This window comes from Sipha flava, unplaced genomic scaffold (genome assembly GCF_003268045.1).
Source record: "Sipha flava isolate LNK unplaced genomic scaffold, YSA_version1 279_pilon_pilon, whole genome shotgun sequence".
In the NCBI taxonomy this organism is placed as follows: Eukaryota; Metazoa; Arthropoda; class Insecta; order Hemiptera; family Aphididae; genus Sipha; species Sipha flava.
The window spans coordinates 5830-32502 of NW_020272945.1; the positions used below are offsets into that span (position 1 = coordinate 5830).

The 26673-nt window shown below is 31.1% G+C and overlaps 1 protein-coding gene, 1 long non-coding RNA gene and 1 other non-coding gene across 3 annotated transcripts; 2 read left to right on the forward strand and 1 right to left on the reverse strand.

The window, feature by feature from the left end:
• The first annotated feature begins 462 nt into the window (after positions 1 to 462).
• On the forward strand, positions 463 to 2843 carry LOC112685501. Its single transcript, XR_003148806.1, has 5 exons — positions 463 to 517; positions 970 to 1077; positions 1400 to 1505; positions 1563 to 1748; positions 2527 to 2843. It is a non-coding gene; the product is annotated as an uncharacterized LOC112685501 (long non-coding RNA).
• A 17782-nt stretch (positions 2844 to 20625) lies between these two features.
• Positions 20626 to 20707, forward strand: Trnal-aag. Its single transcript has one exon. It is a non-coding gene; the product is annotated as a tRNA-Leu (tRNA).
• An 807-nt stretch (positions 20708 to 21514) lies between these two features.
• Positions 21515 to 22864, reverse strand: LOC112685500 (ejaculatory bulb-specific protein 3-like). Its single transcript, XM_025557417.1, has 2 exons — positions 22564 to 22864; positions 21515 to 21889 (listed from the first exon to the last, which is right to left on the reverse strand). Exons 1-2 carry the CDS (start codon positions 22757 to 22759, stop codon positions 21699 to 21701), a joined length of 387 nt encoding a protein of 128 aa, XP_025413202.1. The 5' UTR covers positions 22760 to 22864; the 3' UTR covers positions 21515 to 21698.
• Between the last annotated feature and the right edge of the window lie 3809 nt (positions 22865 to 26673).

Below are 26673 nucleotides of genomic sequence, written 5' to 3' on the forward strand. Positions count from 1 at the left end.
CTTGGTTATTGAATTATTTTAACACTTTTCTAGCGAAGTTTTAAATTGGGATAATTTAGAAAACACCGGTTCGAAAATTTACAATGTTACATACATGAACAATTTCGGCAAAATATACCGAACAATAATTGTTTGTGTGAATAAAATGATATTATATATCCATTTGAACCAGAAAAGTAGATGTTGCCACATGATACTCCTTAATAGGTACAGAAAATCCGTGGAAAATTTAGTCTTCAAGTAGATATAAACAATTATAGAATCAACAAGTGCACAGTACAAGCACAAAAAAAAAACGTAAACGTACTCGACGAATAACCTTTTATTTATTGGGTATAGAACCACGGACAATTAATTAAAGATTCACCAATCCGCCGAGAAATTGCCACGCGGAGCGCTTCGATCATGTGCTCGTTGCCGTATTACAGCCGCAGAAGGATTCTTACTCTATTTTAGTATCGAGTGACGAGTCGGCCGGTGGCTTTCGGCGTTCCATTTCAAGTTCCAGGATTTAAGAGTAAGTGTTCATGTTTCATTACTAATTACCATCGGTATAATGCTTGATACGGTTTTTTTTTTTTAACATTTTCTCATTACCATAAGCAAAATATTTAAGAAAATCGATTTTATTAAACTTTACTTGGGTTTTCTTCATTATATTACAACGAAGAAAATCCAATACTATGTCATTCTATGTTGATTTACATATTACGTGTAATTTTACAAGACAAAGTAGTCTAAAGACCACAAGTTTAAGCCCGAGCGGTTTTAACTACGTAAACGTTTTTTTTTTTTTTTTTTTTTATTGGTAACGAAAAGTGTTGACTACCGATTCGATTTACTTTTTAACCATCACAAAGTTGACCCATTTATAATTATGTTAAACATATTCATAAGTTAATTTTTCGATTCTATACGAACTTAAATCCCACGCCTGTTTTAATAATTTGGGCACTATTCGTTTTGTAGATGATTAAAGATGTAACTGCCGGAGAAGCACGCGAGTTCAATTCTGTCAGTCGGTCACAAAAAAGCTGTTAAAACAATCAAAACCAAATGTGTATTGGTGGGTTAGAGGTAAAAGTACACAGATCAATTGGAGATGTTAATTCCACACGAGAATTTCTATCAAATCGCTATTTCGAGAAAATAATAATACGTCGTTAATAATTATATTATTATTTGTTTTATATTACTTTTATATTTTGAATAATGATAAAAAATATCAACCGTAGTACTCTATAATAATATTATTATTGTATAGCGTGTTATTAGTTTGAAGAGTTAATTTTTGCGTTTCATTAAAAAAAAAAAGCAGACGTAACCGTTACCGTTATTGAACACATTACTTCGGTTGATCTGTATTTATTTTGTATTTTATTACTGATACTTGAAATAGTTGCAGAAATGTGATCGGATGGGTGATTTCCAATTGCGGCTCAAACGATGAAGTGATTTCTTTACGTATTTTCGTACAGTTGCGTCATTCTTCCGTTATTTTACAGGTATGTTGACAACGATGTACTATATAAAATAAGATTAATTTATGTGATATTATACAGAAGTACCGTAATCATACAAAAATTGATGGATGTAATGCCGTACTCGTGTTGCCGGACGTCTAATGGACATTAAAGTCGGTCGTTTAAGCAACAGTTTAAAATCAGTGATTTCAAAATCCGAAAAACCGAAATCCGCACCTGACCAATAGTCTTACTAAATATTTAAAAATTCAAATATCCAAAAAGGTATTTTCTTTTTTATTTTATTGTTTTAACCCATTAGTTTTACTAATTATAATAAATGTATTTTATTATGTTTAAATTATGTGCAAATGATTTTAATGTAATTATCAAACTAATTATAAAATAAACTGTACACACTACACATAACGTATAGAATATAACTGAAACAGCTATTGACTAGTGTTTATAGAAATGTAGACCATGATTTATATATGATAATTAAATAATTATGTAGCTCTATGTACATGTACCTATAATTGCAGATTTTAAATAGTCAAATGTTTGGCCAAATATTTTTTTAATTAAATATAAAATAATAAACAAGCCTTATTAAAATAAATAAATTAATAAATACAATTACTTATAGCTATTATTATCTATGTTTATAGCTCTCGTATTACGCTATGTACATATTCATACGATATCAATGTTTAGTATCAATATTTTTGGTAACTTGACACGGTTAACATGTATCAAATAATTGTGATAACCATTGTTGATGGACCCATTTTTTTTTTATCATTTGTTAAAAGCTATGAACTATAAAAGTATAAAAAAAATAGTATCTTGATTCACGTTAAAAACTGAAAAATCAAAAATTAAAATCATTTAAATGGTATTTCAAAATTTAATCAAAAATCAAAATCCTTTTTAAATTTTATTTTAAAAATAAAAATTTGAAATAGATTTTAAAAATCCAAAAGATTTGAAATCATGCCTAGTTAGTATATAGGTAGGTATTTTATACGGTAAAATTAATTTTTTTATTTCTATGTTTAAGTGAAATAAATCAATTTCTTTGATCATCGTTCAACCGATCAATGCCTAGAAGCTTCAAAGCCATAAGCTAGTGTAACAATTGTCGAGAACGTTGACACTAGGATGTTGGACGATTACCAGAAAAAAGCCAATTGAACCAATCATCGGAGAAAACGAAAACTACTTCAGGGTTAATTTAAAAGTGGATGACGGTGGTGGCTGATCCGTTATCTACTAAATTACACAACGAATAATCTGAACGTTTCGATTAAGAACTATCTGTATAATAAAGATATAGGGACAATTGTTTGTTTAATATCCATAAATATCCTCGACAGATTTGATATTTGTTTTTTTTTTGTCTGAGAATCCTACTTTAGAGTGTTTCAATGGTTTTCAAACTGTGTTCCGCGGATCCATAGGGCTTCACGAGAGATGGTTTAACTTGATTTGCGCTTGATTTGATTTGTTCGTTTTAGTGACACCTATTTAAATTTTAACTCAGACTTCTGATAAAATTTGGTGGTTCAAACTTCATTACTTATCTGGTATTTTCACAAAATAAAATGAAGTACATTAAAAACATTACAAAATTGAGAAAATCCAAACTTCTATAAAAATACATTTTGAACTGTGTGTTTTTCTCAATATAAAATATTGATAGTTATTGTAGTCTCGAATATAAATTCCTGATTTTCGGAAATCCGTTAATTTTTTTTTATAAACATAAAGGCTTCGTGAACAAAAAAGTTTGAGAACCACTGAATTCATTAACAAATATTTTAACATTGGCTATTTTTATATAATTTCATTCTTTGCGTTATTCTTAAAACCTTATTTCAATATTTAGAAAATATACGAAACATTATTGTTAATTGATAACAATTTAATCAATTTTAACACTCTAATAGTTTCAAATACTAAATTTATAAATATGTGAATACATACTATTAAAGCATATCTTTTTATAAATTTTCTCAATTTTAAAGCATTCCTGATTGAATAATTTGTAATTTTTGTGTTTGTTATTAATAAAATATAATATATATAATAAAATTAATTTATAGATGACAATTTATATAATACATATTAAATTTATTTAAATTAATGAATATTAATTTATATATTTATATAAATACAGACAGTAATAGTCAATGTACAACTACAATAAAATTAACAGTCATCTAACAAAAATAATATGTTACTGAATAATGAAAAATGTTTAGTTTGTTATACAATGAGAAAAATTAGAAAATTTGACTATTAGATTAGAAAGTCATATGGGCGTTTATGCTTAAGTCAGTGTATTAAAGAAGAGTTACCTAGTCGCTGAAATTGTGCACTGCTAACAACATTTAAGTGATTGAAAAATTGTTGGATATGCTAATATATTTTATGTAGCTGAAAGTAAAGTTCTTCTAAGTCATGTACCGAAACATACAATACCGTTAATGATGTATTTACCAAAAAAACTCTAGTTGATTAGTTTTTAATATTTAATTTTCAAATTTTACATATTTTAATATTTTCTCAGAAAAAGTATTTCAACAGTTGCTTTGGTTGTTAAAAATATAGCTCCATTATATTTGTATTATTTGATCACATTCTTTACTTATTTGTAAATAATATTTTACATGTTATAATCAAATTATTTAAGCAATGGTTCATTTATTTAACTTTTAATCAAGAACATAAATGCATTCGTTATTATAAAGGTTTGGAAGTTAATGGAATTAAAATAAGCAAAATGTACAAAATGAAAAATTGTCTAATAGGTATAAAATGATGCTAAATAAGTATAATGAGTACCTATACAAGAAAAATGTATAAGTATGTTAAAAAAAAATGTAATATTAATTGTCTAACAATTTAGATATCACACATCACTCAAGATTATTAATTATTAGGTTTAGGTATTAAAAAAAATTTTAAATTCAAATTTTAAAATATTAATTTTTTTTTTTAATACGAAATTGTTTGATTTCTTTCATGACAATATTATTTCAGTCTTTAAAATAAAAATATAGAAAGCCTGTATTTATAAATTTGCAAATCGTAAATAGTATAATTTTGTTCTAAAAAACTTCCACAAAGAAATTTCTCATCACTTTCAAAGTAGATACGAATAAATTGATATGTATTCAAATTATAATATAGTAATATTAGTTAAACCACAAATTATGCGTGATGAAATTAATACAATTTGAAATAACAAATATGTAATATAAAATTAATCTTATGCTAATATTATTGTATTATATTATATATTGATGGAAATAAACTTATTATTATATTATTATAAATTATTAAAACAATTGGTAAAATTAAAACAAAAAATTTAAATATCAATTTTGGACCTTCATTTGTTCATATTGAATTTTGTAAAATCAAAAAAAAAGCACAGTAGATTTATTTTGTAAATTTTTTTCTATCACAGACAATTAAAATACTTAATTTTAATAGACCTTGGTTTGTTAGCGCTTTAAAATGTGTAACTATCTCTGCGATTCCGAAATAGTAAATATTTTTGAACGATTTGCTTGTTTAGTTTAAAATGAACCTTCGCATCACTTAATACCATGTATTCTACCGTTGACAAATGATCAGAAATAAAAGAAAATAACAATGATTTAAAAACGAATTTCCTTATTCTGTGAACATTTCCCAAGGAAAACTTTTAGTAATGCGGAGACCAGTGTTTGCCGTAAACTGTATTTGTTTCATGTTTAATGATTTGGTCGAAAAACAATATTAAAAAAAAATATTTCGCTTACCACACGACTATTGGTTATTTTCTATACCAAACAAAATGAAATTATTTGGTAGTAATACATTTATTCCAATACGATAAATGCAATAGCAAAAAATGTATTCTTTTGATTAACGTAATGCATGTAATATTTATAGCCAATAACTCGGTGAACCATTACCATATACTATAATAAAGCACAAAACACATTTTAGGACCCACTCTCGTTCATTAAAATTGATAAAATTAATACGTATTTCATATGAACCATGTGGTAAATAACATTTGTTTCATTAACTACGGACTTTTCCTGTTATCGGTTAAAAAATCGGCTTACCGGTCGACTACGTTTGAACTTATAGAAATCAATAAAGTTAAAAGTATTACGCTGTTTACATTAAACATTCAAATATTTACTGTGACTTGAAATGACGTAACGTGCGGTGCCACATATCATAAATAAATGTGTTGAGCACGTACAGATCGATTAGATGCGTCTACTCAATCGATCGATTTTGGTCCGGATAAGACGGATTGATCATAGATCATAATCGAGTCTAAAAAAGATCAGCTCTTATGATTTAGAAAGCTGTTGTTCAATTGTTTTTAGAAAACCTTGATATTTTTATTTGTAACGATGGTTGTCGCGAGTATCGTGAGCGTAAATTTACGATTGTTACACGATTGTAAGTGCCGTCATTAACTCGTAACAATTGTCGCTCGACGGTCTACCCTATTAATTGACCAGATCAACATATTATCTTAAATCAACGATTACATTTTATGTGACAACATTTTGATGAATCCATTATTGTCCCACTTGGACTGAACCATTTGCATGTTCTCCACAACTATTGCACAGTTTTTGTCTTATTTTATTATCACTTTCACGTAATCACTTGTATTCATATCCCATCGAGAATAATAAGTTTTTAGAAGAAAAAAAAATATAACTTATCATTGATTTTTAAAGTATAATTTGAGTATTATAAGTAGGGCTCGGAATTTGACTATGAAAAAGAATTTTTTTTAAATACGTTTCATTTAAAGTGAAGTAGCTGCAGTACGTCAATATTCATGAACTGTTCGTTTGATAATGATTTTATAAAATCCATTTTCTCGGATGTTTAATCTGCTTGTCGTTGTTAATTATACACAACAAAATTACGTTATTCGATGTACACTATTGATATGACATACTGAATTATACAACTGGATATGTTTTGAAATATTTCCGTTCATCGAGTATAAAAACATTTGAGATACCCAATTTTCACCATCGGCGCATTTTCGATGAAAATGGATATGGAAACATAAAAGACTAAATCATTTTTATCAACGTTTTTCGATTGTTTGGCCGTGAATAAGGGTACAATAAAATTTGAATATTATTTCACAGTATTCTAATCCACTATGAAGTGGTCATAAAAATTGACTAATATTAGTATTACGCGGCGGACACTTACGCATTGAAAACCTCGTTTATAGAAATGTGCAGAGCCGTACCGAGCCATTTTTTATCCTGAGGCAAAATTGAAGCAATACACCTCCTAGGTTGTAGGGTTGTCACACTCAAAGCTTTTAATATGTATAATACGATTTGGAAAAATCTGAAAAATTGTTATTAGATTTCTAGTAAAAAAAGAAATAACATTTCTTAAAATAAGTTAATGATTTAATATTTTTGCGCCCCTCAGCTTTAAGTGCTCAAGGCAAGTGCCTCGCTCGCCTCACCCTAGTTTCGGTTCTGGGTTCGGTTTTCAGAGGTTTTTGTTAGTTACGGCTAGCTACAAATCGGTGATCATTTTACACATGATAAATGGATGAAAAAATAAGCGGTTTCACACAGATTGGTAGGCTCAAAGTAAGTATGTTAATTTCACATACATTTTTACGCAAGTATCAGCTGATTGTACACTTTACGTATATTTTATTTATTTTTACGTGTCGGTGATAGGTTATGATACCGGATTGATTGCATTTAAATGATTTCAATTAAAACGATATAGTATAATATTTGTACACTTTTGATAACTGGAATCGATCCTTATTATTTTCAGTGTGCTTCAGCGCGTAGAGAACCTATAGGCGCAAATCTAAGGGAGCAGAGATGGCAATTGACCTCCTTAATTTGGTATGTGGGCGGGCAATTTATCGATATTCGATGGTCAGTTTTCAGACATATTAATAAGCATACATCAATACACTTTTATTACGTAATTTATATAATGCGAGCGCAGTGATCAATTTTATTTTTTTTCACAGGAGGGCATTGAATACTTTGGTTTTGCCTCCCCATAAATCCAACTAGTTTTCGCCTTCGGATGTAATTACTTATAAGCTCTATGTATGCGTTTGTGGTATTTTTACCCTGAGCTTGCAATGTGTGCAAATATTATTTAGTGGTTTTTTCGTCGGAAGTTTAATTGGATCAAGCATATGAATGTTTGTAACAATTATAAATTAGTCACCACCTAAAAACCGATTGGTTATAAGCAAATCAAAGAAAATCAAGTTTCAAGAGCATTCGCAATAAATCGAATACTAAAATATTGTTTGAAGTTATTTAGCACGCTGTGTAACGAACGATTTATTAAAATTGTACGATGGTTTTAATTTATTTATTTATTCATTTTTTTTTTTTTTTGCGCATCCACCGAAGTTCATTTTCACATGTGTTGTTCTCGGTCGACTCTTAATACTATTAGTGTACGAAAAAGAAAACATAAGTAGACATGCGTATAACTTAGAGCCGTAACATTATGGTAATAAAATACTGCGAGGATCTAATAGGATAACATCGAAATAAAATAAGAGCTACTTAAACGATATATCTCATTAATATTTTAAAGTACTTGAATATAAAAAAAAAGTTTACTAAAACTAAATAGAAGTATTATAATAAATTTACATCGTTCATGTCGTATGTACCTATATAGCTTAAACGTTGGAAAACATGTACTCCTGGGCTTAGAGAAACTGCGTTCCAACCGAGAACAAAACGGGTTTGATAAATTGAGTTCCATTTTATTAATTTTAGGTAAACTGATTCCCACTTAAAAAAAAAGGTAAATTGAGTACCTTGTATAAAAATTAAAGCAGTAATTTTAAATATGGTGAAATGCCGTTTTTTTTTAACTATATTAACACAATTATACACTACATACATTAAACTTACATTTATCAGTTATCACATATCACATTCAGCGTTGTAGATAATTAAATATTTGTATACATGTCGCGTAATATAATAACACGGTGCGAATTATAATAATATTTAACGACGTAACGACAAGATACACTACTTACCTGTAGTACTCGGTGAATTTATAACTATATCAACGATGATATTTATAATCCAAATACATTTAAATTAATTTAATACATTAAATATTTTAGGCGGGACTCAATTTGCCGCTTCAACTGTTATACGAGGGACTCAGTTGACCTATTTAAATTTTGTACGTGGGACTCAGTTTACCAATTTCAATATCATTATTGGGACTCGGTTTACCTATTTCGAAAAAAAATAAATTCGTTTGGTATTCAATTTACCTACGCCCGAACAAAACTGTAGGAATACTATTTTTAAACAAATTTACCAACGCGCTGATGTACAACCGTGATAGCAGCAGTAGGCGGTAATGACAACAACGATGTTAATAGAGAAATATCGGATTAAAAAAAAAAAAATTATAATGAAAAAAAAGTTACATCCGTTGACGTGTTATGGGGAAAAAATATGTTTTCAGCGGTGTTCCAACACCGGTACTTCGGTGCGTTGATATGGAAAAGGGAACGGTCAGTCCGACGTGTCATCTCGGTCCGCCGATGCACTCCGATCCCATCGCATCCGTCCGTAACACCGTGGTGAGAAGTTATTTCTGTCGACTTTGGCGGTGATCATTTCCGACGGTCAGCACAAGACACGTATTTTTACGACATTCGAACGCGACGAAACGTCGAGATCCGTGCGGAGATGAACCGCCGCGACGACCGTGAAATACGACGTCGAATGTGCGGTTCCGAACGGATTCGCTTAATGCAGCTCGGCTACAATCTGCGCCCAACGGGACCAGGCCGGGCGGTGTCGCGTATACGATTAAATTAATAATCCTAAATGTTTTATACCGCAAGTTTACCGACCGAGACAATATATCGATTACGGCGTTCGACGCGCGCGCGCGTAAAATATGTAGTCGTTTTCCAATATCTCTAACTTTGTGCGCCGTATCTCACTTAAAAGATTACGGCTAAGTTCTCGCGGGCCGACGGAGTTCGCTCAACTTATCGAATATATTATACGTGTCCGGGAACAACGTAAGCACGCGGGCGGCGCACCGTAATAGTTTTATATCGGTCGTAATAGCGTTAGGGCGACGACGCTCCGTACGACCGGTGGCCACAACGGTTTTTTTTACCGGAAAACCCGTTGCGGTTGCGCACCCCGTTGAGTCGATCATGACGAATCGTATTGCGAAAACGTAAAACGGACACCCAGTAGTAGCGTCGCGATGTCCTCTACGGAGTACACGTGTTTAATGTAGTACAATTTGCGTTCGAATGAACATTTTTCGTATCCCACTAAGAATTCGGGAATACGAAAATTCAATAAAACTCGGAATGGACCAAAATTAGGATAAACGATACAACCACAGTGTATAAAAACAGAATGAAGAACAAAGTTTAAAATTAAAAGTGTAGTCAAAGAACATAATAGATAATAGACGGCGCAACCGGTAAAATAAATAATGTCTACTAGTCCTGTGTAGAGTACACCATGACTGAACACAGTTACATCATAACGTTTTCCGTATAGCTAATGAAATTCAAGTGTCCTGTACAGAGGGCGGGGTGAAAAAAATGGTTAAAACCACGTTGGTCGTGCGCGACTAAGTGCACGTGTTTATCAATTCTCATCGGACCGGCAGGATTCATTTCTGCGTTGCATCGATCGAAGTGCAACGCGTGTCGAATTTCGGGACAAAATTGCGAAGCGCGTTTTTAAACGGTTATACTTTTTACGGCGAGGAGACGTCGCACCCGCAGTTACAATCTTAACGCACAGTCTTACGGTTCATTCAACTGCTTTAGTTGTTGAAGAGTGTTGAAAAGGCGTATTACGAACACCTTGTGATCATTTAGTTAATTGATTTCGTCGATTCACGTATGGTATACTCACATAGAAGTATAGAATTGTATTTCTTTTAAACCAACTAATATTAATTGGAATAAGGAAATTCATCAAACCGTATCGAAGGTAAAAATAAATATATGTACATAATTGGATTGAAGGCTAACGACCGTCGGCATTATGTTGCGTTTTCGGCTTGGGAAATTTTAAAAAGTCATATAAATATTTATATTTTTCCGCTGAGACATAATCATTGTTAGGACATTTCGAATTCATAATTGAATCATTGTTATTTTTGAAAGTCACCTTGATGGTTTACTAATACATTGTTATTTATTTACCTATACGTTTTGTTAAGACAGGGCTAAAAAGTATTTTAGGCACCATCTGAAATACAGGTCTTCGCACGCCTATGATCATATGGCATAAGGAATTCCATCTTGTCTTACAACTCCGAAGTAAATTAGTTTTTGTAATCAATGTAAACGATTTAGAACATCAGTTAGAATCAATTATATGAGCAGGCACTGTAAAATAAAAATCCTGTGTACTGGAGATCCAACAGTCAGTTGTGTAACATAAACCATGAATATCATGCAAGTTATTATAATTTTTTATTCAATATTTTAAGATTTTTAATCTAATCGCTTCCTTTTTTTTACATAGTTTTTAGTTTGGTTTAACATGAAATCATGAAATTATGGAAACCTTAACTCGAAAAAAAATGACATAGATAATTGATTTACATTTGTAGATAATATATCATTGTAGCTAATGGTCCGTCAATTATTTCACACCTGTCTCTCGAACATAAGAGTGCATTATTTATTTTTATTTTTTACACGTGCTGCTCGACTCTTTCTCTTTTTTCGGTCTTCCATTTATTCCAAGGTTTGTTGGCTTAATTTATTTTTTCAATATCCATAACTTCGTCACTATCGTTTTCTGTATGTACTTGTTTTAAAAATAAATAATTATTATTTTTTTTATTTTTTTAATTCGTACGATACCATAATAAAAATAGATTAATAGTTAAATTTAAGTTTATCCATCCAAATAGAAAGTATAAAAACTTCAAACTATGAAAATATAAAGTATAAGAAAGTTGGCAAGTAGGTATCATTCTATTGTTTGAAGTTAACAGCTCTAATATAAAATATTATTTTTCAACACGGCGGCGCTCCAGCTCGCAATAGTTCACATATATTTAAATGCTCAGTTTCCAAATTAGTAGCTAGAAAATTAGAAACCCTTCGAGTTACTAACACAATCACATGATTGCGCCACTACAATTTTTTTTATGTTCTTTAGGTTATTTTAAAAAAACTGTGTATGTTGGCCCTCCTATATGTCCTCAGAATTTAAAAGATGAAATATCAGCAGCATGCAATCAACTAATTCATCAACAAATTCCTGTCTCAAAAAATAAACAATGTACGTGGCATGCTGAATCATATTTTGTTCATGGCGGACAATTATTTGAAAAATACATTCGTTAAATGAAATAATAACAAAATAAACTTATGATTTAAATGATAGTTCAATTCGTTATTAATTATTAATAAACTCCAACGGATCCATTAAACGTAACGAAATATATGATGTACATACTTATTTACGTTTTTTTTTTGCTATAAGTTATAATTCTTGCACAAATTGAAGCGCAAAAATAACAGTAGTTGAAACTATACTCGTAACCACGTGAAAATACCATTTCAATAAATAGAGGTGTCTTAGAATAATTATTTACAGAGTTACAATAAAAAAAAAAAAAACTGAAAGTTCTGCTTATTTTACCATTATTTTGTTAAATTTTTGTGGCTTGGTCAATTTTGGACTTATAAAGTTAGTTAAACCACCAACATTTATTAAAAAATTAGGCAAATAAAAATTAGTGGTTAAAATAGGCGGTTGCTATTCAAGAAAAAGTTTGTACTGCCAATATGCTTGACTAATTAAGTGAAAAAAATGAATGGTATTATAAATGTGTATTTTTAAATTATAACAACCAACTAAAAATCAAAATTTAAATTGTCGGGCTCTGCGTAAAGATATTGAGTGTTCTCAGTTAGAGTTTACACACTGTACAGATATATTTATATATATTATATTATTTATTATGTAAATACTATATATTATGAGGGTATATCAAGAAATGCATATAATCAGCGGTGTATTTTTGATGGGGAGGAGGTTCCCGGATCTCGGCCTTCCTTAGAAATAGAAACGTTAAAAAGTCATAAATGACTTGCTACGAAGATGCATAGAAAGATAACGTTAAGTTATATCATGTGATTGTAACGACTGTATAAAAATAAATTACTTGTACATGTACTATTATAGATATTATTATAGGTATTATATTGTATTATTATTGTATTATATGTATTTTTTAAGTATTATAAAATCACTAATTATTTAGAAAAATGTTGAACCCCTACCCACAAAAAATTTGAAAATACGCCACTAAATATAATCATAATGTATAATAAACATAATCATTTATCCAAGTAATGTAAACGATACCCGTTGAATAAAGATAATAAATTTAAAAAAAAAAAATTGTTCGTACATCACCCGAGTACTTTATGCGTTATATAACGGATGAAAAATCGTCCATTAGATTTGTCCAGATTAGTTAAGCTGTCGAATTAATTTCGTAAGGGAACAAGTGATTATTTGACTTTTGAAAAACTAAAATTACATCTTTTGGTTAACAAAATCATTAATCTAAGATACTTTAAATATATTATACTTTTTACAATTCATTTATCATATAAACAAAAATATAAAAACATTTAATTAATGACACATTTTCATGTGTTCTTACATAAGACGAGCTATTGAAAACACACATGAACGGTTCACCTTTAATGCCACGAATCAATACACGCATATCCGAACTACAAGAATTTTACTACAAATTTTACTCGCGTAAAAATGATTTTTAGCGTTCTTTCCTGTAGTAAATCATAATCATTAATCATAATGTTTACTGTCAAACAACGATAACAGTTTAATTATGTACAAATGATTTCTATAAATTATATCAACAATAATAACGGTAAAAATAGTGCAGAAATCATAAACTTTATAATTTATAAATTATTAAGTGAATGGTATATCAAATATTTATAAAGATAGCTCAACAAAGATAATATTAATACTTTAGTCTTGTTTATATAACAATAAATAAGTACTGTGATGTATTGCGTGTATTTATGTAATTTTTATGATTAAATTCTTACGGGGAGTTGAACTGTTAACTAGCAGATTAGTATACTTACTATAGTAAGCTTTGTCATAAACACAATTGTCGAAACACAATACACAATTTTTTTTAAATGTAAACTTTTACATTGTTAGCATTGCAAAACAAGGATGAATATAACCAAAGGATACTTTCATAACTAAAAACAATTGGTTTTTTTTTTTTTTTTTTAGTAAAATCATTTATATGCATTTTAGTTTACAAGTTTATTTTAACGATTTCATCTATTGTGTTTTTAAAAAATGTATTTTTTTTAAATAACAATCGAACAATTTAAATTCACATGTATTTTATGGTATTACCGTGTATTACAACTAATTAATTCTATAGCAATGTAATCTTTTTTTTCAGAAATTAAAATAATAATTGATTTGTTATTTGAAAACTTTTAAGGATAGGATGGTTCAATTATAATTTTATTAATTTTTTGGTATCAGTTGTTATCGAATCTTTGGACATCGTGATTTTTTTTTAACTATTAAAAAATATGGTTATTACCTACGAAAAGATTGTCGACCCCTGGTTTAAACATACACTCACTACATAACTGTTTAATTTTTCTATACACCTTCGAAGTTTCAATGTGTTAACAGCATAGTTAAGTTGTTTTAACTCTTTCGTGTAATTTTTATCCCACAACTAAACATTTTGGTATGTGTTGAAATAAATATTTTCAAATTTATATAACACTATTCAATAGAATAATTATTTATCCGTTGGTCAATGTTACATAGTGTAAAATCAGTGATACACTTTTATTTGTAGCTACTTCAGAACGTGTCATAAATGATACGTTTGAAAAATTAATAAAACTATACATTACAAATTACAGTAAATCTGAAAATTAATTATTTTAAAACAATCCCAACGAAGATATTAATGAAATATTTTACCTATACTAAGCCTTGGAAATATTCCTAATATTTTTAATTTTATTTTGAATTCAATAAATAATTTTTGCTGTATTTATCAGTGTTTAAATATGCAATCGTTCCCTAGAATGTAAGTGGTACCTTATATAGGTCATAAGTACAATTTATTTTACCACTTTTCCAGTGCAATGAATACCTACTAAAAAAATTGAGAGAAGGACAATCATTTGTATTTCAGTTACAACATGAATCGCCGGATATCAAGTCATTTATATCAACTCTCTTTTGCTCTCGTTACTCCAACAAGAAGGAGAAGGAGATAAAATATTGTTGGATTCTATTATAATAATAATTAAAAAAAAAAAAAAAGGTAATCTAAAAAAACAAATGTGTTTACCGAAAGATAATTAAGGTTTTTCTAAAATTTAATTATAAGGCATTTATTCGACGACCAAAAATTATACCACGAGTTCCTTAGATCAAATAATTTAAAATAAATGATCAGTGGTCACCGGTCAGTGACAAAGCATGGAGACTGCGTCTGACGCGTAACGCTGCTACCATGGCAGTAACGTTGCGTCAAAATACATATCGGAAAGCAGTTTTCAAAAAAATAGATTGCCTAACCTTGGAACGCTTACCTTTATAACGGATATTCGTTCACATTTACCGGACCTGCAGCGGATGTTATAAACCCTTCAAAACCGTTGTAGAAATCGCTCGTCTTTACCTACAGCTATTCGGTATCAATCGAAAATGTCACAAACCCTTTGGAACACACGTCTCGAGGGTAAATGAGAGTGGTGGTGTACACACGGTCATCTAGGTCAGCTATTCTTGAACTCTTTAAGGCCCCCGATAATGTCGCCAAGATTTTGAGCGACCCTTTTTACTATGATAATATTAAAAAGAAGTGATAAATCAATACGGTGTTTACATAACGTTTTCATCGACAATCATAAGCCTTTATCAATTGTAATTATCAACAATCGTTATCATGACGATGTTAACAAAAAACATCTCACCAGTCATTTTATACATCGGCGACCCCGGGTTCGAGAATCGCTAGATTCGGTGCCACCACCGTCCGTCCTGTCGCGTAATAGCGTGCAAGGTTAGCCGACGATGTCGCGGCGTCAGGGACGGGCCGGGTATAGCTCATAAAGCTTGGCTCTAACCACAGGCCCGACCCCAGACGCGAGTTAAAGTAATGAGCTCGTGTTGGTTATTTTTTCATTCGCTTTGCTGAAATCTTACGGAAAATAAAATCTAAAGCTGTCGACGGTGTGCCGGACACGGTTCGCGCGTTGGCGGAAGTGGACGGACGAATAGAGTGCAACCCTACCGGCATCCCTTCCGTATCGGTTCGCGCGGGGATGCGAGAGAGAGCTGTAAACCAGCGACGACCGAGTGTGAACCGCGCGGGCAGTAAATCATACACACCTCGGCCAGGCGTTCCGTATAAACACACGCGGTGGTTGGTGGTGTACGGTATCGTCGTCGCACCTCCGTAGGGCGTGGGCGGCGGGCCCGAGAGAGAGCACGTGGGGCTTTAGATAAATGGCAAGTTTAATTCTCAGTCAACTTGCCGCGGCCGACGGGGAAGCCGTGACATAAACAATCATTTTTGATAGCCGCCCACGAGTTTCGCCTATAAATAAAGCCCTGGGCGTTTTAAGCCCGACGCCGCGCTCGGTTACCGGCGGGGCCGAAGGTAAGTCACCTTTATTTATGTCTTATTGCGGATTATCGAACACCGGGGCGGGTTTTATTTTTCCCGGTCGGGCCGCGGGCGAAAAGTTAATTACTGCTGCCTCTGCTGCTGCTGCTGCTGCTCTTCGGCGCGGACGGAAATTAAAGCCGTCACGTACCCGACCGAGCGGTAGCAGTTTTCGCGTACGCGCGCGTATACGGACGCGCACCGGCGTCTTTACTTGCCGCCGTCCCGTAAGAGAAAATTATTGCGGCCGCGCACGCGGCACATGTGATCAACCATAAATTTTTATCATCCCCCGAATCCCTACCAGCCTCGTTTCCGATTGACACGAACACGACTTAGACGCTAACCCGCGTGTTCGCGTCCCGCACCGAAAACCGTTTCTGGCCACTTTCCGGGGGCGACGGACTCCCCCGACGAAACGTGCCCGGTGCCGTTTTCGAGGGTTTACCGTCGTCTCGGAGGGCAACAATGGCCACCCCCCCCCCCTCGCTACATCGCACGGAAACGGGGATCGTTAACTTCGCATTTCGTTTGCTTCAACGCGTTGATGTTCGTCGTTCGTTCGCACATTCGTATTCGTGTAAATACGTATTTATATTTCGCTGCTTACGCGTACAAACACCGCTCGACTTTTCGTCGGTAATGATTATGTCTCGCCTACGTACTACGCCGGGGTGGACAATGCTCCCGGCTCTATTGTAATTTATAACAATCGGCTGTTAGATCTGTGCTCGGGTAACATAAGCCGAAGCGTGACAAAAAAACCAAAAAAAAAAAAAAAAAAACCTATTCGAATCTCGGTAAGGTTAATCGGTTTGATCCCTTGAACTCGCTTTCGAAAGTTTTAGTTCTCGGAAACGTTTCGGCGTCGAACTTTAATTCTCGTAGGACTCGCAGGACGCACGTTGCGAATATCAACCGAACGAGGAGCAAAAACAGTCATTGTCGTTCTCTCGGTATGCTGTAAAATGTCGAATCTCAGTCGTGACTATTTAGATACATCGAATCCTATGATATTTATAGCCTAGAATCCCGGAGATGTTCGCAATGCCGCAGTCCGGTTTCCAAGTCGTGACTAGCCGCAACGACCGCGTGATCGACAGCTCTATAAGTAAATGCCTTATCGTGGTTTCTGACATCCGATCGACGTGAGCGCGTGTCAACAATAGTCGTCGGGTTTGACGATCGTAGTGCTCCGGAAACAGTTTGTTTTATTATTCGGTTATTATTATATTCGGTCGTGTACGCCGGTCGAATCGTACGTATAGACAACTCGAATTATGTTAATACCTATAATAAATACATATGTTTCCTATGGTAGTCGAGACACACGACACCACCACGGAAGAATTCCTGTATTCGTTAGTCGTCTGTCTTACATGCATTTAGCTTAACCTAATCATACAAATTATAGCTTACACGTTGATTTGAACATAGTATAACAAAAAGGTTGTTTTACAATTATCTTCTTATACACCAAAATGTTATGATAACCTATTTTCTACAACGATATGAATATACGTTTATTTTAGTTTGTTTTAGATTTGCCTACTACTACAATTCTTATAAATTAATTAATCCCATAGAAAAACGTCGAAAACTCTATTCACTGACAACCGACAACTGACGATGAGCTGTTAGTCGAAAAAGTCCCATATATATATATATATATATATATATATATATATCTGAAGCATACATTATTTCTTCTTCTTGCTCGTCTTCCAATAAACGTATGATTTTAATTATATTTATAATGTTCCATTTTTAGTGATCTGTGACGACAAATAAAATTATTTTTAAAAAACACGCGTGTGAAAAACGAAATATCGAGCTGAACTCAACTAAACTGAAAACAAATGCCACCCTCAGCATCCAATCGCATTGTACGAAATCAATATACGCGCAACGATCAGTTGTTGCTAATCGCAGTTCGGAAACCGTACCTTCAGAAGTCGCGTTAAACTCGGCCGATACGATTGTACGACATTGATGTAATTTCAAGTGCATTATGACGATGAAAACGCGTTCCATTGGCAGAGTAACCAACGCATCGTACACAATAACATTTAATACGTGTATTGTATTCGGTACAGCGTTTATAGAACACCGCTGGTCGTCGGGAATATGTTACACTATACGTTAAGAACTCACCACAGACTATTATATTATTATATAAAATTAAAGAAGAGTTAGTGTTCTGATGCCATTCTAAGCCACTTATAGTGTACACGTTCCGCGCGGTGTGCGATGCGTTGAGAAATTTACAGCGCAAAGAAAAAAGCTGCGATTAGACTTTTAGTAGTTTTTGAAATACTGCACGTTTCGTCACGTTCGAATGTAATGCAGGTTTCATACCGGTTTCCTAATCAAAAATGGCTTATACATCCACGTCTTAGCGTTTGATTTATAACGTTTTTTAAGATAGTTTAAACTGCTGTAATAAGTTCACGTTTTTACAGGTTCCGCAAGCGAAAAATAATATAGTATAGCAGGAAATCCGATTAAGAAGAGAAAAACTATTCACCTGACACGGAGATAGCCGGTTTATTATATTCCTTATTTGTATGATACACAATTTATTTTTTATTTTCTCGTATTCTGTATCATACAAAGAGTGTTATCTCCCACTAATGGTATAAACGTTTTTCGATTTGGCTTATAGCTGAGCTATATTTCATCACACATACATATATTTGTTTAAATGCGTTTGAGAGAAGACCAATTCAGTAGTAGGTACTAAAAATGTTTAGTAAATCAAACAGAGAAGGATTTTTATTTAGAGGCCCGAGGAATTTAGAGTAATACGTTAAGTAGTATTAAATAGACGTTTTAACACTGATCGAGCTACCTTAATGCGCTTGATATTTGTTGAAATTAGTAGAATTAGGAAGATTAACTTAATGTATCGATTACTAATAACTTTACGTGTTCATTTAATTGAAATACTAACAATGGATATTAAAATAACAAATAAACCCTTCTCACTCACACAATTCGACGTTTTTCCCGTATCAGATTTTTCCGATTTGGTATCTATCGGTTAGGATTCATATGAGACAATGTTCACGATACACGTGGTTTTTTAATTCACTCGTTTTCAATCTCATTCGTTGCGTACGTTAATGTAGACACGTCAGAATGGATTTGAATATATTCATAACAATATACTTGTCATTAATGTACATATTTCCTTCCATGCGGATTCTTTCATTGTTGTATCCTTATAGTAATTTAATGTTTTATCTTATCAATGATGAACCAATGTTTTGACCAATGGATATAAGAATTTCTGTATCCATCGCACATTAGTAAAACAATTAACTATATTTATTAATATTATTTTTTTTTTAAATTGTATTGCGTTTGTTAATAATACTAATTATAATAAAAATGTCACATAAAACACAGCAATGTTGATTGGCAGAAGGGAAAATTAAAAATGATGATCTACAAGTCAAAATACCGAATGGCCTGAATACGGTGTTACCTATACCGTATATATATATACTCGTATACCTAAATACATTTATACTCGGTAAGCTAAACCGGTTTTTTCTAACGTACGACCGGAAACGATTAGTAGTGACTAAACCGAATGACAAAATATACCTAATCGGTAATTTTACCGGATACAGTATAATAACGTATCGTCTGAATCAGTGGCGAATACAGAAATAATTTACGGGAGGGGCTACGATGAACAGAGTTAAATCACCACTTCTATTTAAGAATTACTAACAAGATACAATAGGTAGGTACCGACTCATCTATATTTAATTAACAGAATGTCCCAAAACGATTTGACGTTGGATGCAAATTCTAAATAAGCATGTAGCGCCATTAAAATATAACAAACGTTTAAATTAATTTTTAAGTTTTTTCAAAATAACATAAAGTCCCATCATGGATGGTCTCTTCACTCAAACCCACTGTCTGAATCGATGTAAATAGTAGTAATTATTCGACTTGTCTGTTAATTTACCCGCTATTTGTCTTTTCTATACTAACTCCCTTATCACTTGTGCTTATTGTAAACCGTAATTTTACAGATGGTACAATTCTCTAGCTTAAAAATACAAAAAAAAAAAGAAAAGTGTTTTCAAAAATGTCGAGGGGGGCTGTAGCCCATTAGGCCCCCCTATATACGTCACTGATCTGAATATATTTACTTAAAGTATATTGATAATAGCTTATAAGGTAAAATTACTGATACGAGCAAATCACAGATTTTGAATTATGTGAACGGTTTATCATTGTATGTGTTACTGCGTCAAAACGAATATATAATATTATAAAATAAACAATAAAAATAATTATAAGGAAAGTTCATTTCATCAAAAATAGGTCTACTTTGTCCCTTCAGGTCATCGGTGGTAGCGTGGCCGAGCGGTCTAAGGCGCTGGTTTAAGGCACCAGTCTCCTCGGAGGCGTGGGTTCGAATCCCACCGCTGCCAAACTTTTTCAAACTTTTTTTATATTATATATAGTTTTCATATTTTTGATGTTCAACGGATTAAAAATATGAATAACTGTTTTGTAATTAATAAACAGTTTTCCAAACAGGAAAAAGTTTTTCTCTTTCAATCAAATTTTCGACCATAAATGTCATTGGAAATAATATATAATATATATATATATATATATATACACAATAAATAAAAATACTACGATTAAGGTATACACTATTTTCGTAACGAATTAACTACAATTAAAATTTTCACTTCAAATATATTTATGCATTTTAAAGACAATGTTAATAATGTTGTTTTAGAAAACTCAAATGCTGAATCTAACTTCTTTTAAAATTAAAAAATATTAATATTTAACCACATGTATTATCTTAGTTGTAAATTTTAAGTTATTACCATTTAATCAAAAAAAAAAAAAAAAAATTCATTAATATTATTTAAAATTAAAAATATGAAAATGAATAAATTGTCGGAATAAAAATATAAATAAATACTCGTATAGATAAAAATGATAATATGGCTTTGTTATAATTTTAAATTAAGCCCTGGGTATACATTTCATTCAATTAAAATTAAATAAAAGTGGAATAGGTACAGATCATAGACCAATATTAAATACTATTCGTTTAAACAGTAGAGTAAGAGTTATTTTAAAACATACATTTTATACGATAAATAATCATCAAACCTGGTATGCAAATGTATTTGTGTGTTGATAAAAACAAATGAAAATCATCAAATAGGTGTTAAAAATTAATTATATTTAGTTTTCAGACACAGTTAAAAATAACATTGAGAAAAAGATATAGTTTATATTACTGTACACAAATAAAGTAATTGCTAAGTAAGTAAATTATAAGTACATAAATATTAAGCAGTTAATCTAATGATGCACTAGAATTAATATACGAGAAGATTCTCATCGAAAATTGGTGAGAATCGTGTAAACTCATCTATTTTATATTTTGGTTCAACATCAAACTTTCACCTTCTTCAATTTTTCCAAGTAACGTTGACTGTAGGTTTCTTCAGGGTCATATTTTGCCACGATTTGTTTCCAAAGGTCGCTTTTATTTTCTGTTAAAAACCTGATGACTTTTTCGATGCCAATTTTTTGTTTTTCTGAACACTTCGCACAATCATTTTTTATTGCCTCAGGGAGTAATTCTATAAAACACACAATGTATGACATTAACAAGACTGGTAAGACATAATTAAAGGGTTTAAATTTTTAGTTTATTCTATGTTTATAAAACATGTGTACATACATATTTGCAAGCAATAATACATATTTGAAAAATGAAGTAGGGACATATGAACTCAGTGAATTTGTATTAAAAATAATTTATAATTTGCGAAATACATACGAGGATTCTTAATTTTTCGTACGTTTAAATATTAAAATAGAATAGTCTTGTATTTTAAGTAAATAAAATAATTTAACTGTAACAAAAAAAAAAAAAAAAAAAAAATATCCATAGTTAATGTTGATGGGATGACGCGGGAAAAAAAGTTTTGATGAAAATTTTGTAAAATCGATAGTAATATTATAATTCGTAAGTATATCTATAGAAATAAAGGGGATATTTGTCGATAGACGATAATTGAAAAAATAGTTGTTGCCATTTCAAGAACATTTCAAATAGATTGAACGTCGTACGATTATATGTGTGGAATACATGGAAATATTCGGTAAATAAAAACATGCATAAGCACAATATAAATAAGACGAAATAAAAAAACGGTTTGTATCGTGAAGTATATAGGTTATGTATATCGAAAATGATTGTTAAGTATCCAACACGTATTGCATAATGAAAATGAAAAAAAAAGCCACTCACTTTTTAGGAGATTTCCTTCCTGCGGACATGCCCCGTTGTCCATTAAGCATTGGAAGTAGTTGCTCACCAAACGATCGCTTTTCAGAATATCGTCGACGTTTATGTTATCGTATTTAGAGGTGTAAATATCATCAGCCTGGATCATAGGCGTCGCCAAGACGATGCAACAAACAATTGCCACAATGAGTTTGACCATTTTGATTATCGTAATTTATCGACGCGCACTCAAGTCGAGAACGAATGTTAATGCTATTTGCATAAGATAGTCGGTGATGAACTGTTGCTTGATGTATAACTGCCCACCGTTATATATATATATATATATATATAAACAAGTGAGGGTGGTAGAGGGAGAAACCCAAGACCTGGATTATTACCTTGGCGGCCCCACTAATTTCGACTGTATTTAATTAGCTTTGTTGTGTAACTATTAGTAGTAGAATATCAAGGTAGATAAACAGTGTGCAATGAACCATTGAAAAATGGCCACTAAAATATTTATAAATCTAATTTTTACAGTAATTACATATTTCATAATATTGAATTTATTCGTTTCATGTTTATTACACATTCGTGTACTATAATATAATTTAAACTCAAATTAGCTCATCTTGCTTTTTCTGGTGAAAACAAGTAAATTACTATTTCAAAAGTAATTCACGCTGCTAACGCTGATTATAAGAAAACAATTGCTAACCATGATACTATTGTTTTTTGTGGAACAAGACCGATGAAAGTTTTTTGTTCTCGAAAGTACACTGAAGGAACGCTCATCAATAGCAACAGATACTGATAAGCAATGATGTAGTCCTAGAATACTTAATGGGTACACATGAATCATATTATAATATTGTGATCGTTAACAAACGGTTTATAGATCTGTGTACAAACGGTATCTGTACAAGTCACGATTAAAGATAGTACTATCTACATCTGTGGTACAAGTAAAACGTATTACTTAGATACGTTATCAACAACATCAAATAACCTTACCAAAAATTTATATTATAAATAAACATAGTCGACTATGGTAGAAGCGCACTTTTTTTGTTCATGTCATTTTATATTGAACTACGATATTTTCATCCTCCTTGTTGCGCAATCGACGACCAAATAACTATACAACCGTAAAGAAAAAAAAATACGTTCCTTCATAACATTACTGTTTCTAAAGTCGTGTCCGTACCAAGGAAAGGTTGTCGCACGTATTATCAGGTACAAATTTTTAGAAACGTATCCAACGCTGTTGGGGAATGATTTGAGAAACGCGTACGTCCCTTCCTTAAACATTAAAATAACCGGAAAGTGTCACTGTCGACCCTCGGAAGATGTTAATATATTTTACGATCTCCAAAATATAGATTTATTATGTTGAATTTTTTAGTAAATATTCTTTGTTTAAAACACGTGGTTTCGTATTAGGGCTCTCGGTTTGGTACGTGTATTGGTATACACCTGTACACGTAGTCCGAACATTAAATAATAATATGTAAGAATACCCGTGTATTTAATTACACGTGTATTAAATGTTCATAAACCGGTGTATTATGTTGTAAATATAATGTGTAAATATTCAAAATTTAAAAAACTAATCATAGGTACTTACTTATTTGTATTTTGCCATTAACAAGAGGTTGTTGTTGATCATGAATTTGATAAATATATATATTTATAATTTTTAGAAAAATCTAATACGAAATTTATAATTTATATTATTATGAATGAAAAAAATTTGTAATTTATTAAAATAATTGTCTTGGTCGTATTTATAAGTTATCTTTATAGTGTTTTTTCTGTAAAATATATTTTTAATATCAATCAGTTTTAAATAAATAAATATTAATACTATATCAGTTATTTTCGTCTCATTTTAAAATATCAAATTAGCTGATTTATTTTGGATATTATACTTTAAGATCAAATTCTATTGCGTTCGTTCTAAAATGTATCTAAAGTAAATAATCTGTAAGTTTATATAATTTCGCTTACAGTGCGTTTGTTATGTATGGCCCCGTTACCCTTAATGCAAATGTATATGAGCTTATACGCCGATTTCGTACAGCAATATTATCGAATTAAAATACAGATTTTACCGAAATCGTATGTACCGAGTATGGATGTTATTAGAATCGTTTTATGACCACGCATTTTACACAGTGTCGACCTGGCGGATACATGGGGATCATTGGGGGCAATCCCCCCCCCCCGTTTCACGAAAAATATGTCAAATATTCCAACAAAGTTTTTTTTTTTGAAGTAGATGATGACCTTTTTTTAATTGATAATTAACAAATTGCCTTCCCCATCCGTTTAGTACCATTGTATCCGTTCTTATATGGATCATAATAAACAATTTAGTAAATTCATGAGTTAACTTATTAAATATAAAAACAATTTGACAATTAATTATTTTTGAAATAGTAAGAATTTTTTAAATAATAAAACACAATTTTTATATAAGTAATTTTTTTAATTAATTAGATGAATTATCTATGGTCTCAATCAGTTGTTTGGTATCAATAGCTATGTTTTTTTCTATAGCTATCAACATTAATGGGATAAGATGATTTTAGTGTAATGTTGAACGAAGTTTTGTTTTTATACATTTAGGCATTGAAAATACCCTTTCACAAGTTTTCGTGTTGATGGCAATAACAAAGAAAACTTACAAATGATAAATAAATTTGAAAATAAATCTGACTGGCAAGATAATTCTCGTACTATCAAAAATGCACAGTGAATACATTTTTTGAATTTATTGCAATTTATTGATTTTGATATTTTATCATTATCTTCATCACTTCCGTTTACATCTTCATTGTTTAAAAATAACTTTTTTCTGAATCAGAATCGGTAGTATATTTGGGTATTTGTGGTATAAAGTTTTCAATATGACTGGAAAATTGTTTCAATTCTGTTAAGATTACTTGATGATTCAATCCAGACATCTTATATAAAGTATTCAAAGCTGATAAAGGCATTATTTCAATGTTGTTAAATACTGCAAAACTTCTAGGATCCTACCAGTTCAAGTCTTTTAATAAATTTTCATTTTTCATTTTTCACGACTCAATACTATTTTGAATAGTGTCTATAATTAAAAATGTATCATATTTAAATTTATTATATGGAGATATAATTCTTGATTCATCACAACACTTTTCCCTAAAAAGTTTTTTTTTTTTTTAAATACATTTTATCTTCAATATTAATTAAATCTTCTTCATACAAGTGATTATTTATTTTTTTATAAATTTGTTGACATTTTTTATACAAATTTAATACATACTCGTCATTTCTTTTTTTTCTCAATTTCTTTTCTCAAGGCAGCTATCACATTCTATGCTTGTAAATAATTAATAATTTTCGTTTGTAGATAAATAGATACCGGAATTGTGGCTGAATAAATATCAAGCAATAAATCAGATGTACAACTAATTACAAATCTTGACCAATAACTAATAAATGATTTAGCAACAAATTTGGACTGTATATTGAAATTGCCATGACAAACATTTAGATTATTTTAAAAAATAGTTCAACTTTATTACTACAAGTTCTTTGCTAGGTTGGTCTTGATCTGAATCACATTTAGACAAGCTGTTTTCTTGATTCATTTCTTTAACTTTTTTTTGAAAAAATGAAATAAAGGCATTCGACTGTCTTTTCATTTTAAAGTTAATAATTTAATATGTAATTTAGTAATATATTAAATTTACACTATCACACAATAGATGCACATCCACAGTTAAAGAAAAAATAATATTATTTTATTAATCGTTTTATTATAATATAAATAATAATGGACATTAGTGTTGCACTGTTGCTCAACGTTAACAATAATATAATACTCGAAAATAGTTAATACCTTATACCATTGAATAGAATAATATAATGATACATTGTTTGTCGACGTCGTCGATAAGCAATTTCCTGGGAAAATAAACCAAGTTTTGTTATAATGCTATAAATAGTCAAAAACAAGACTCAATATTTATATATGTAGTATAAAATAGTTATTATAGTAATAATATGTCAACCACTGCACCATGTATAATGTTTGCAATATTTGCATGATCACTGAATCCAATAGTCCCTGGGCCCCTGCAG

Excerpts from the sequence above, each read along its gene's own strand:
- LOC112685500 (XM_025557417.1), bottom strand. The coding sequence starts at position 22,759 with ATGGTCAAACTCATTGTGGCAATTGTTTGTTGCATCGTCTTGGCGACG. Across the intron at positions 21,890-22,563 it reads GGAAGGAAATCTCCTAAAAA|AATTACTCCCTGAGGCAATA; the intron begins GTGAGTGGCTTT and ends TGTGTTTTATAG.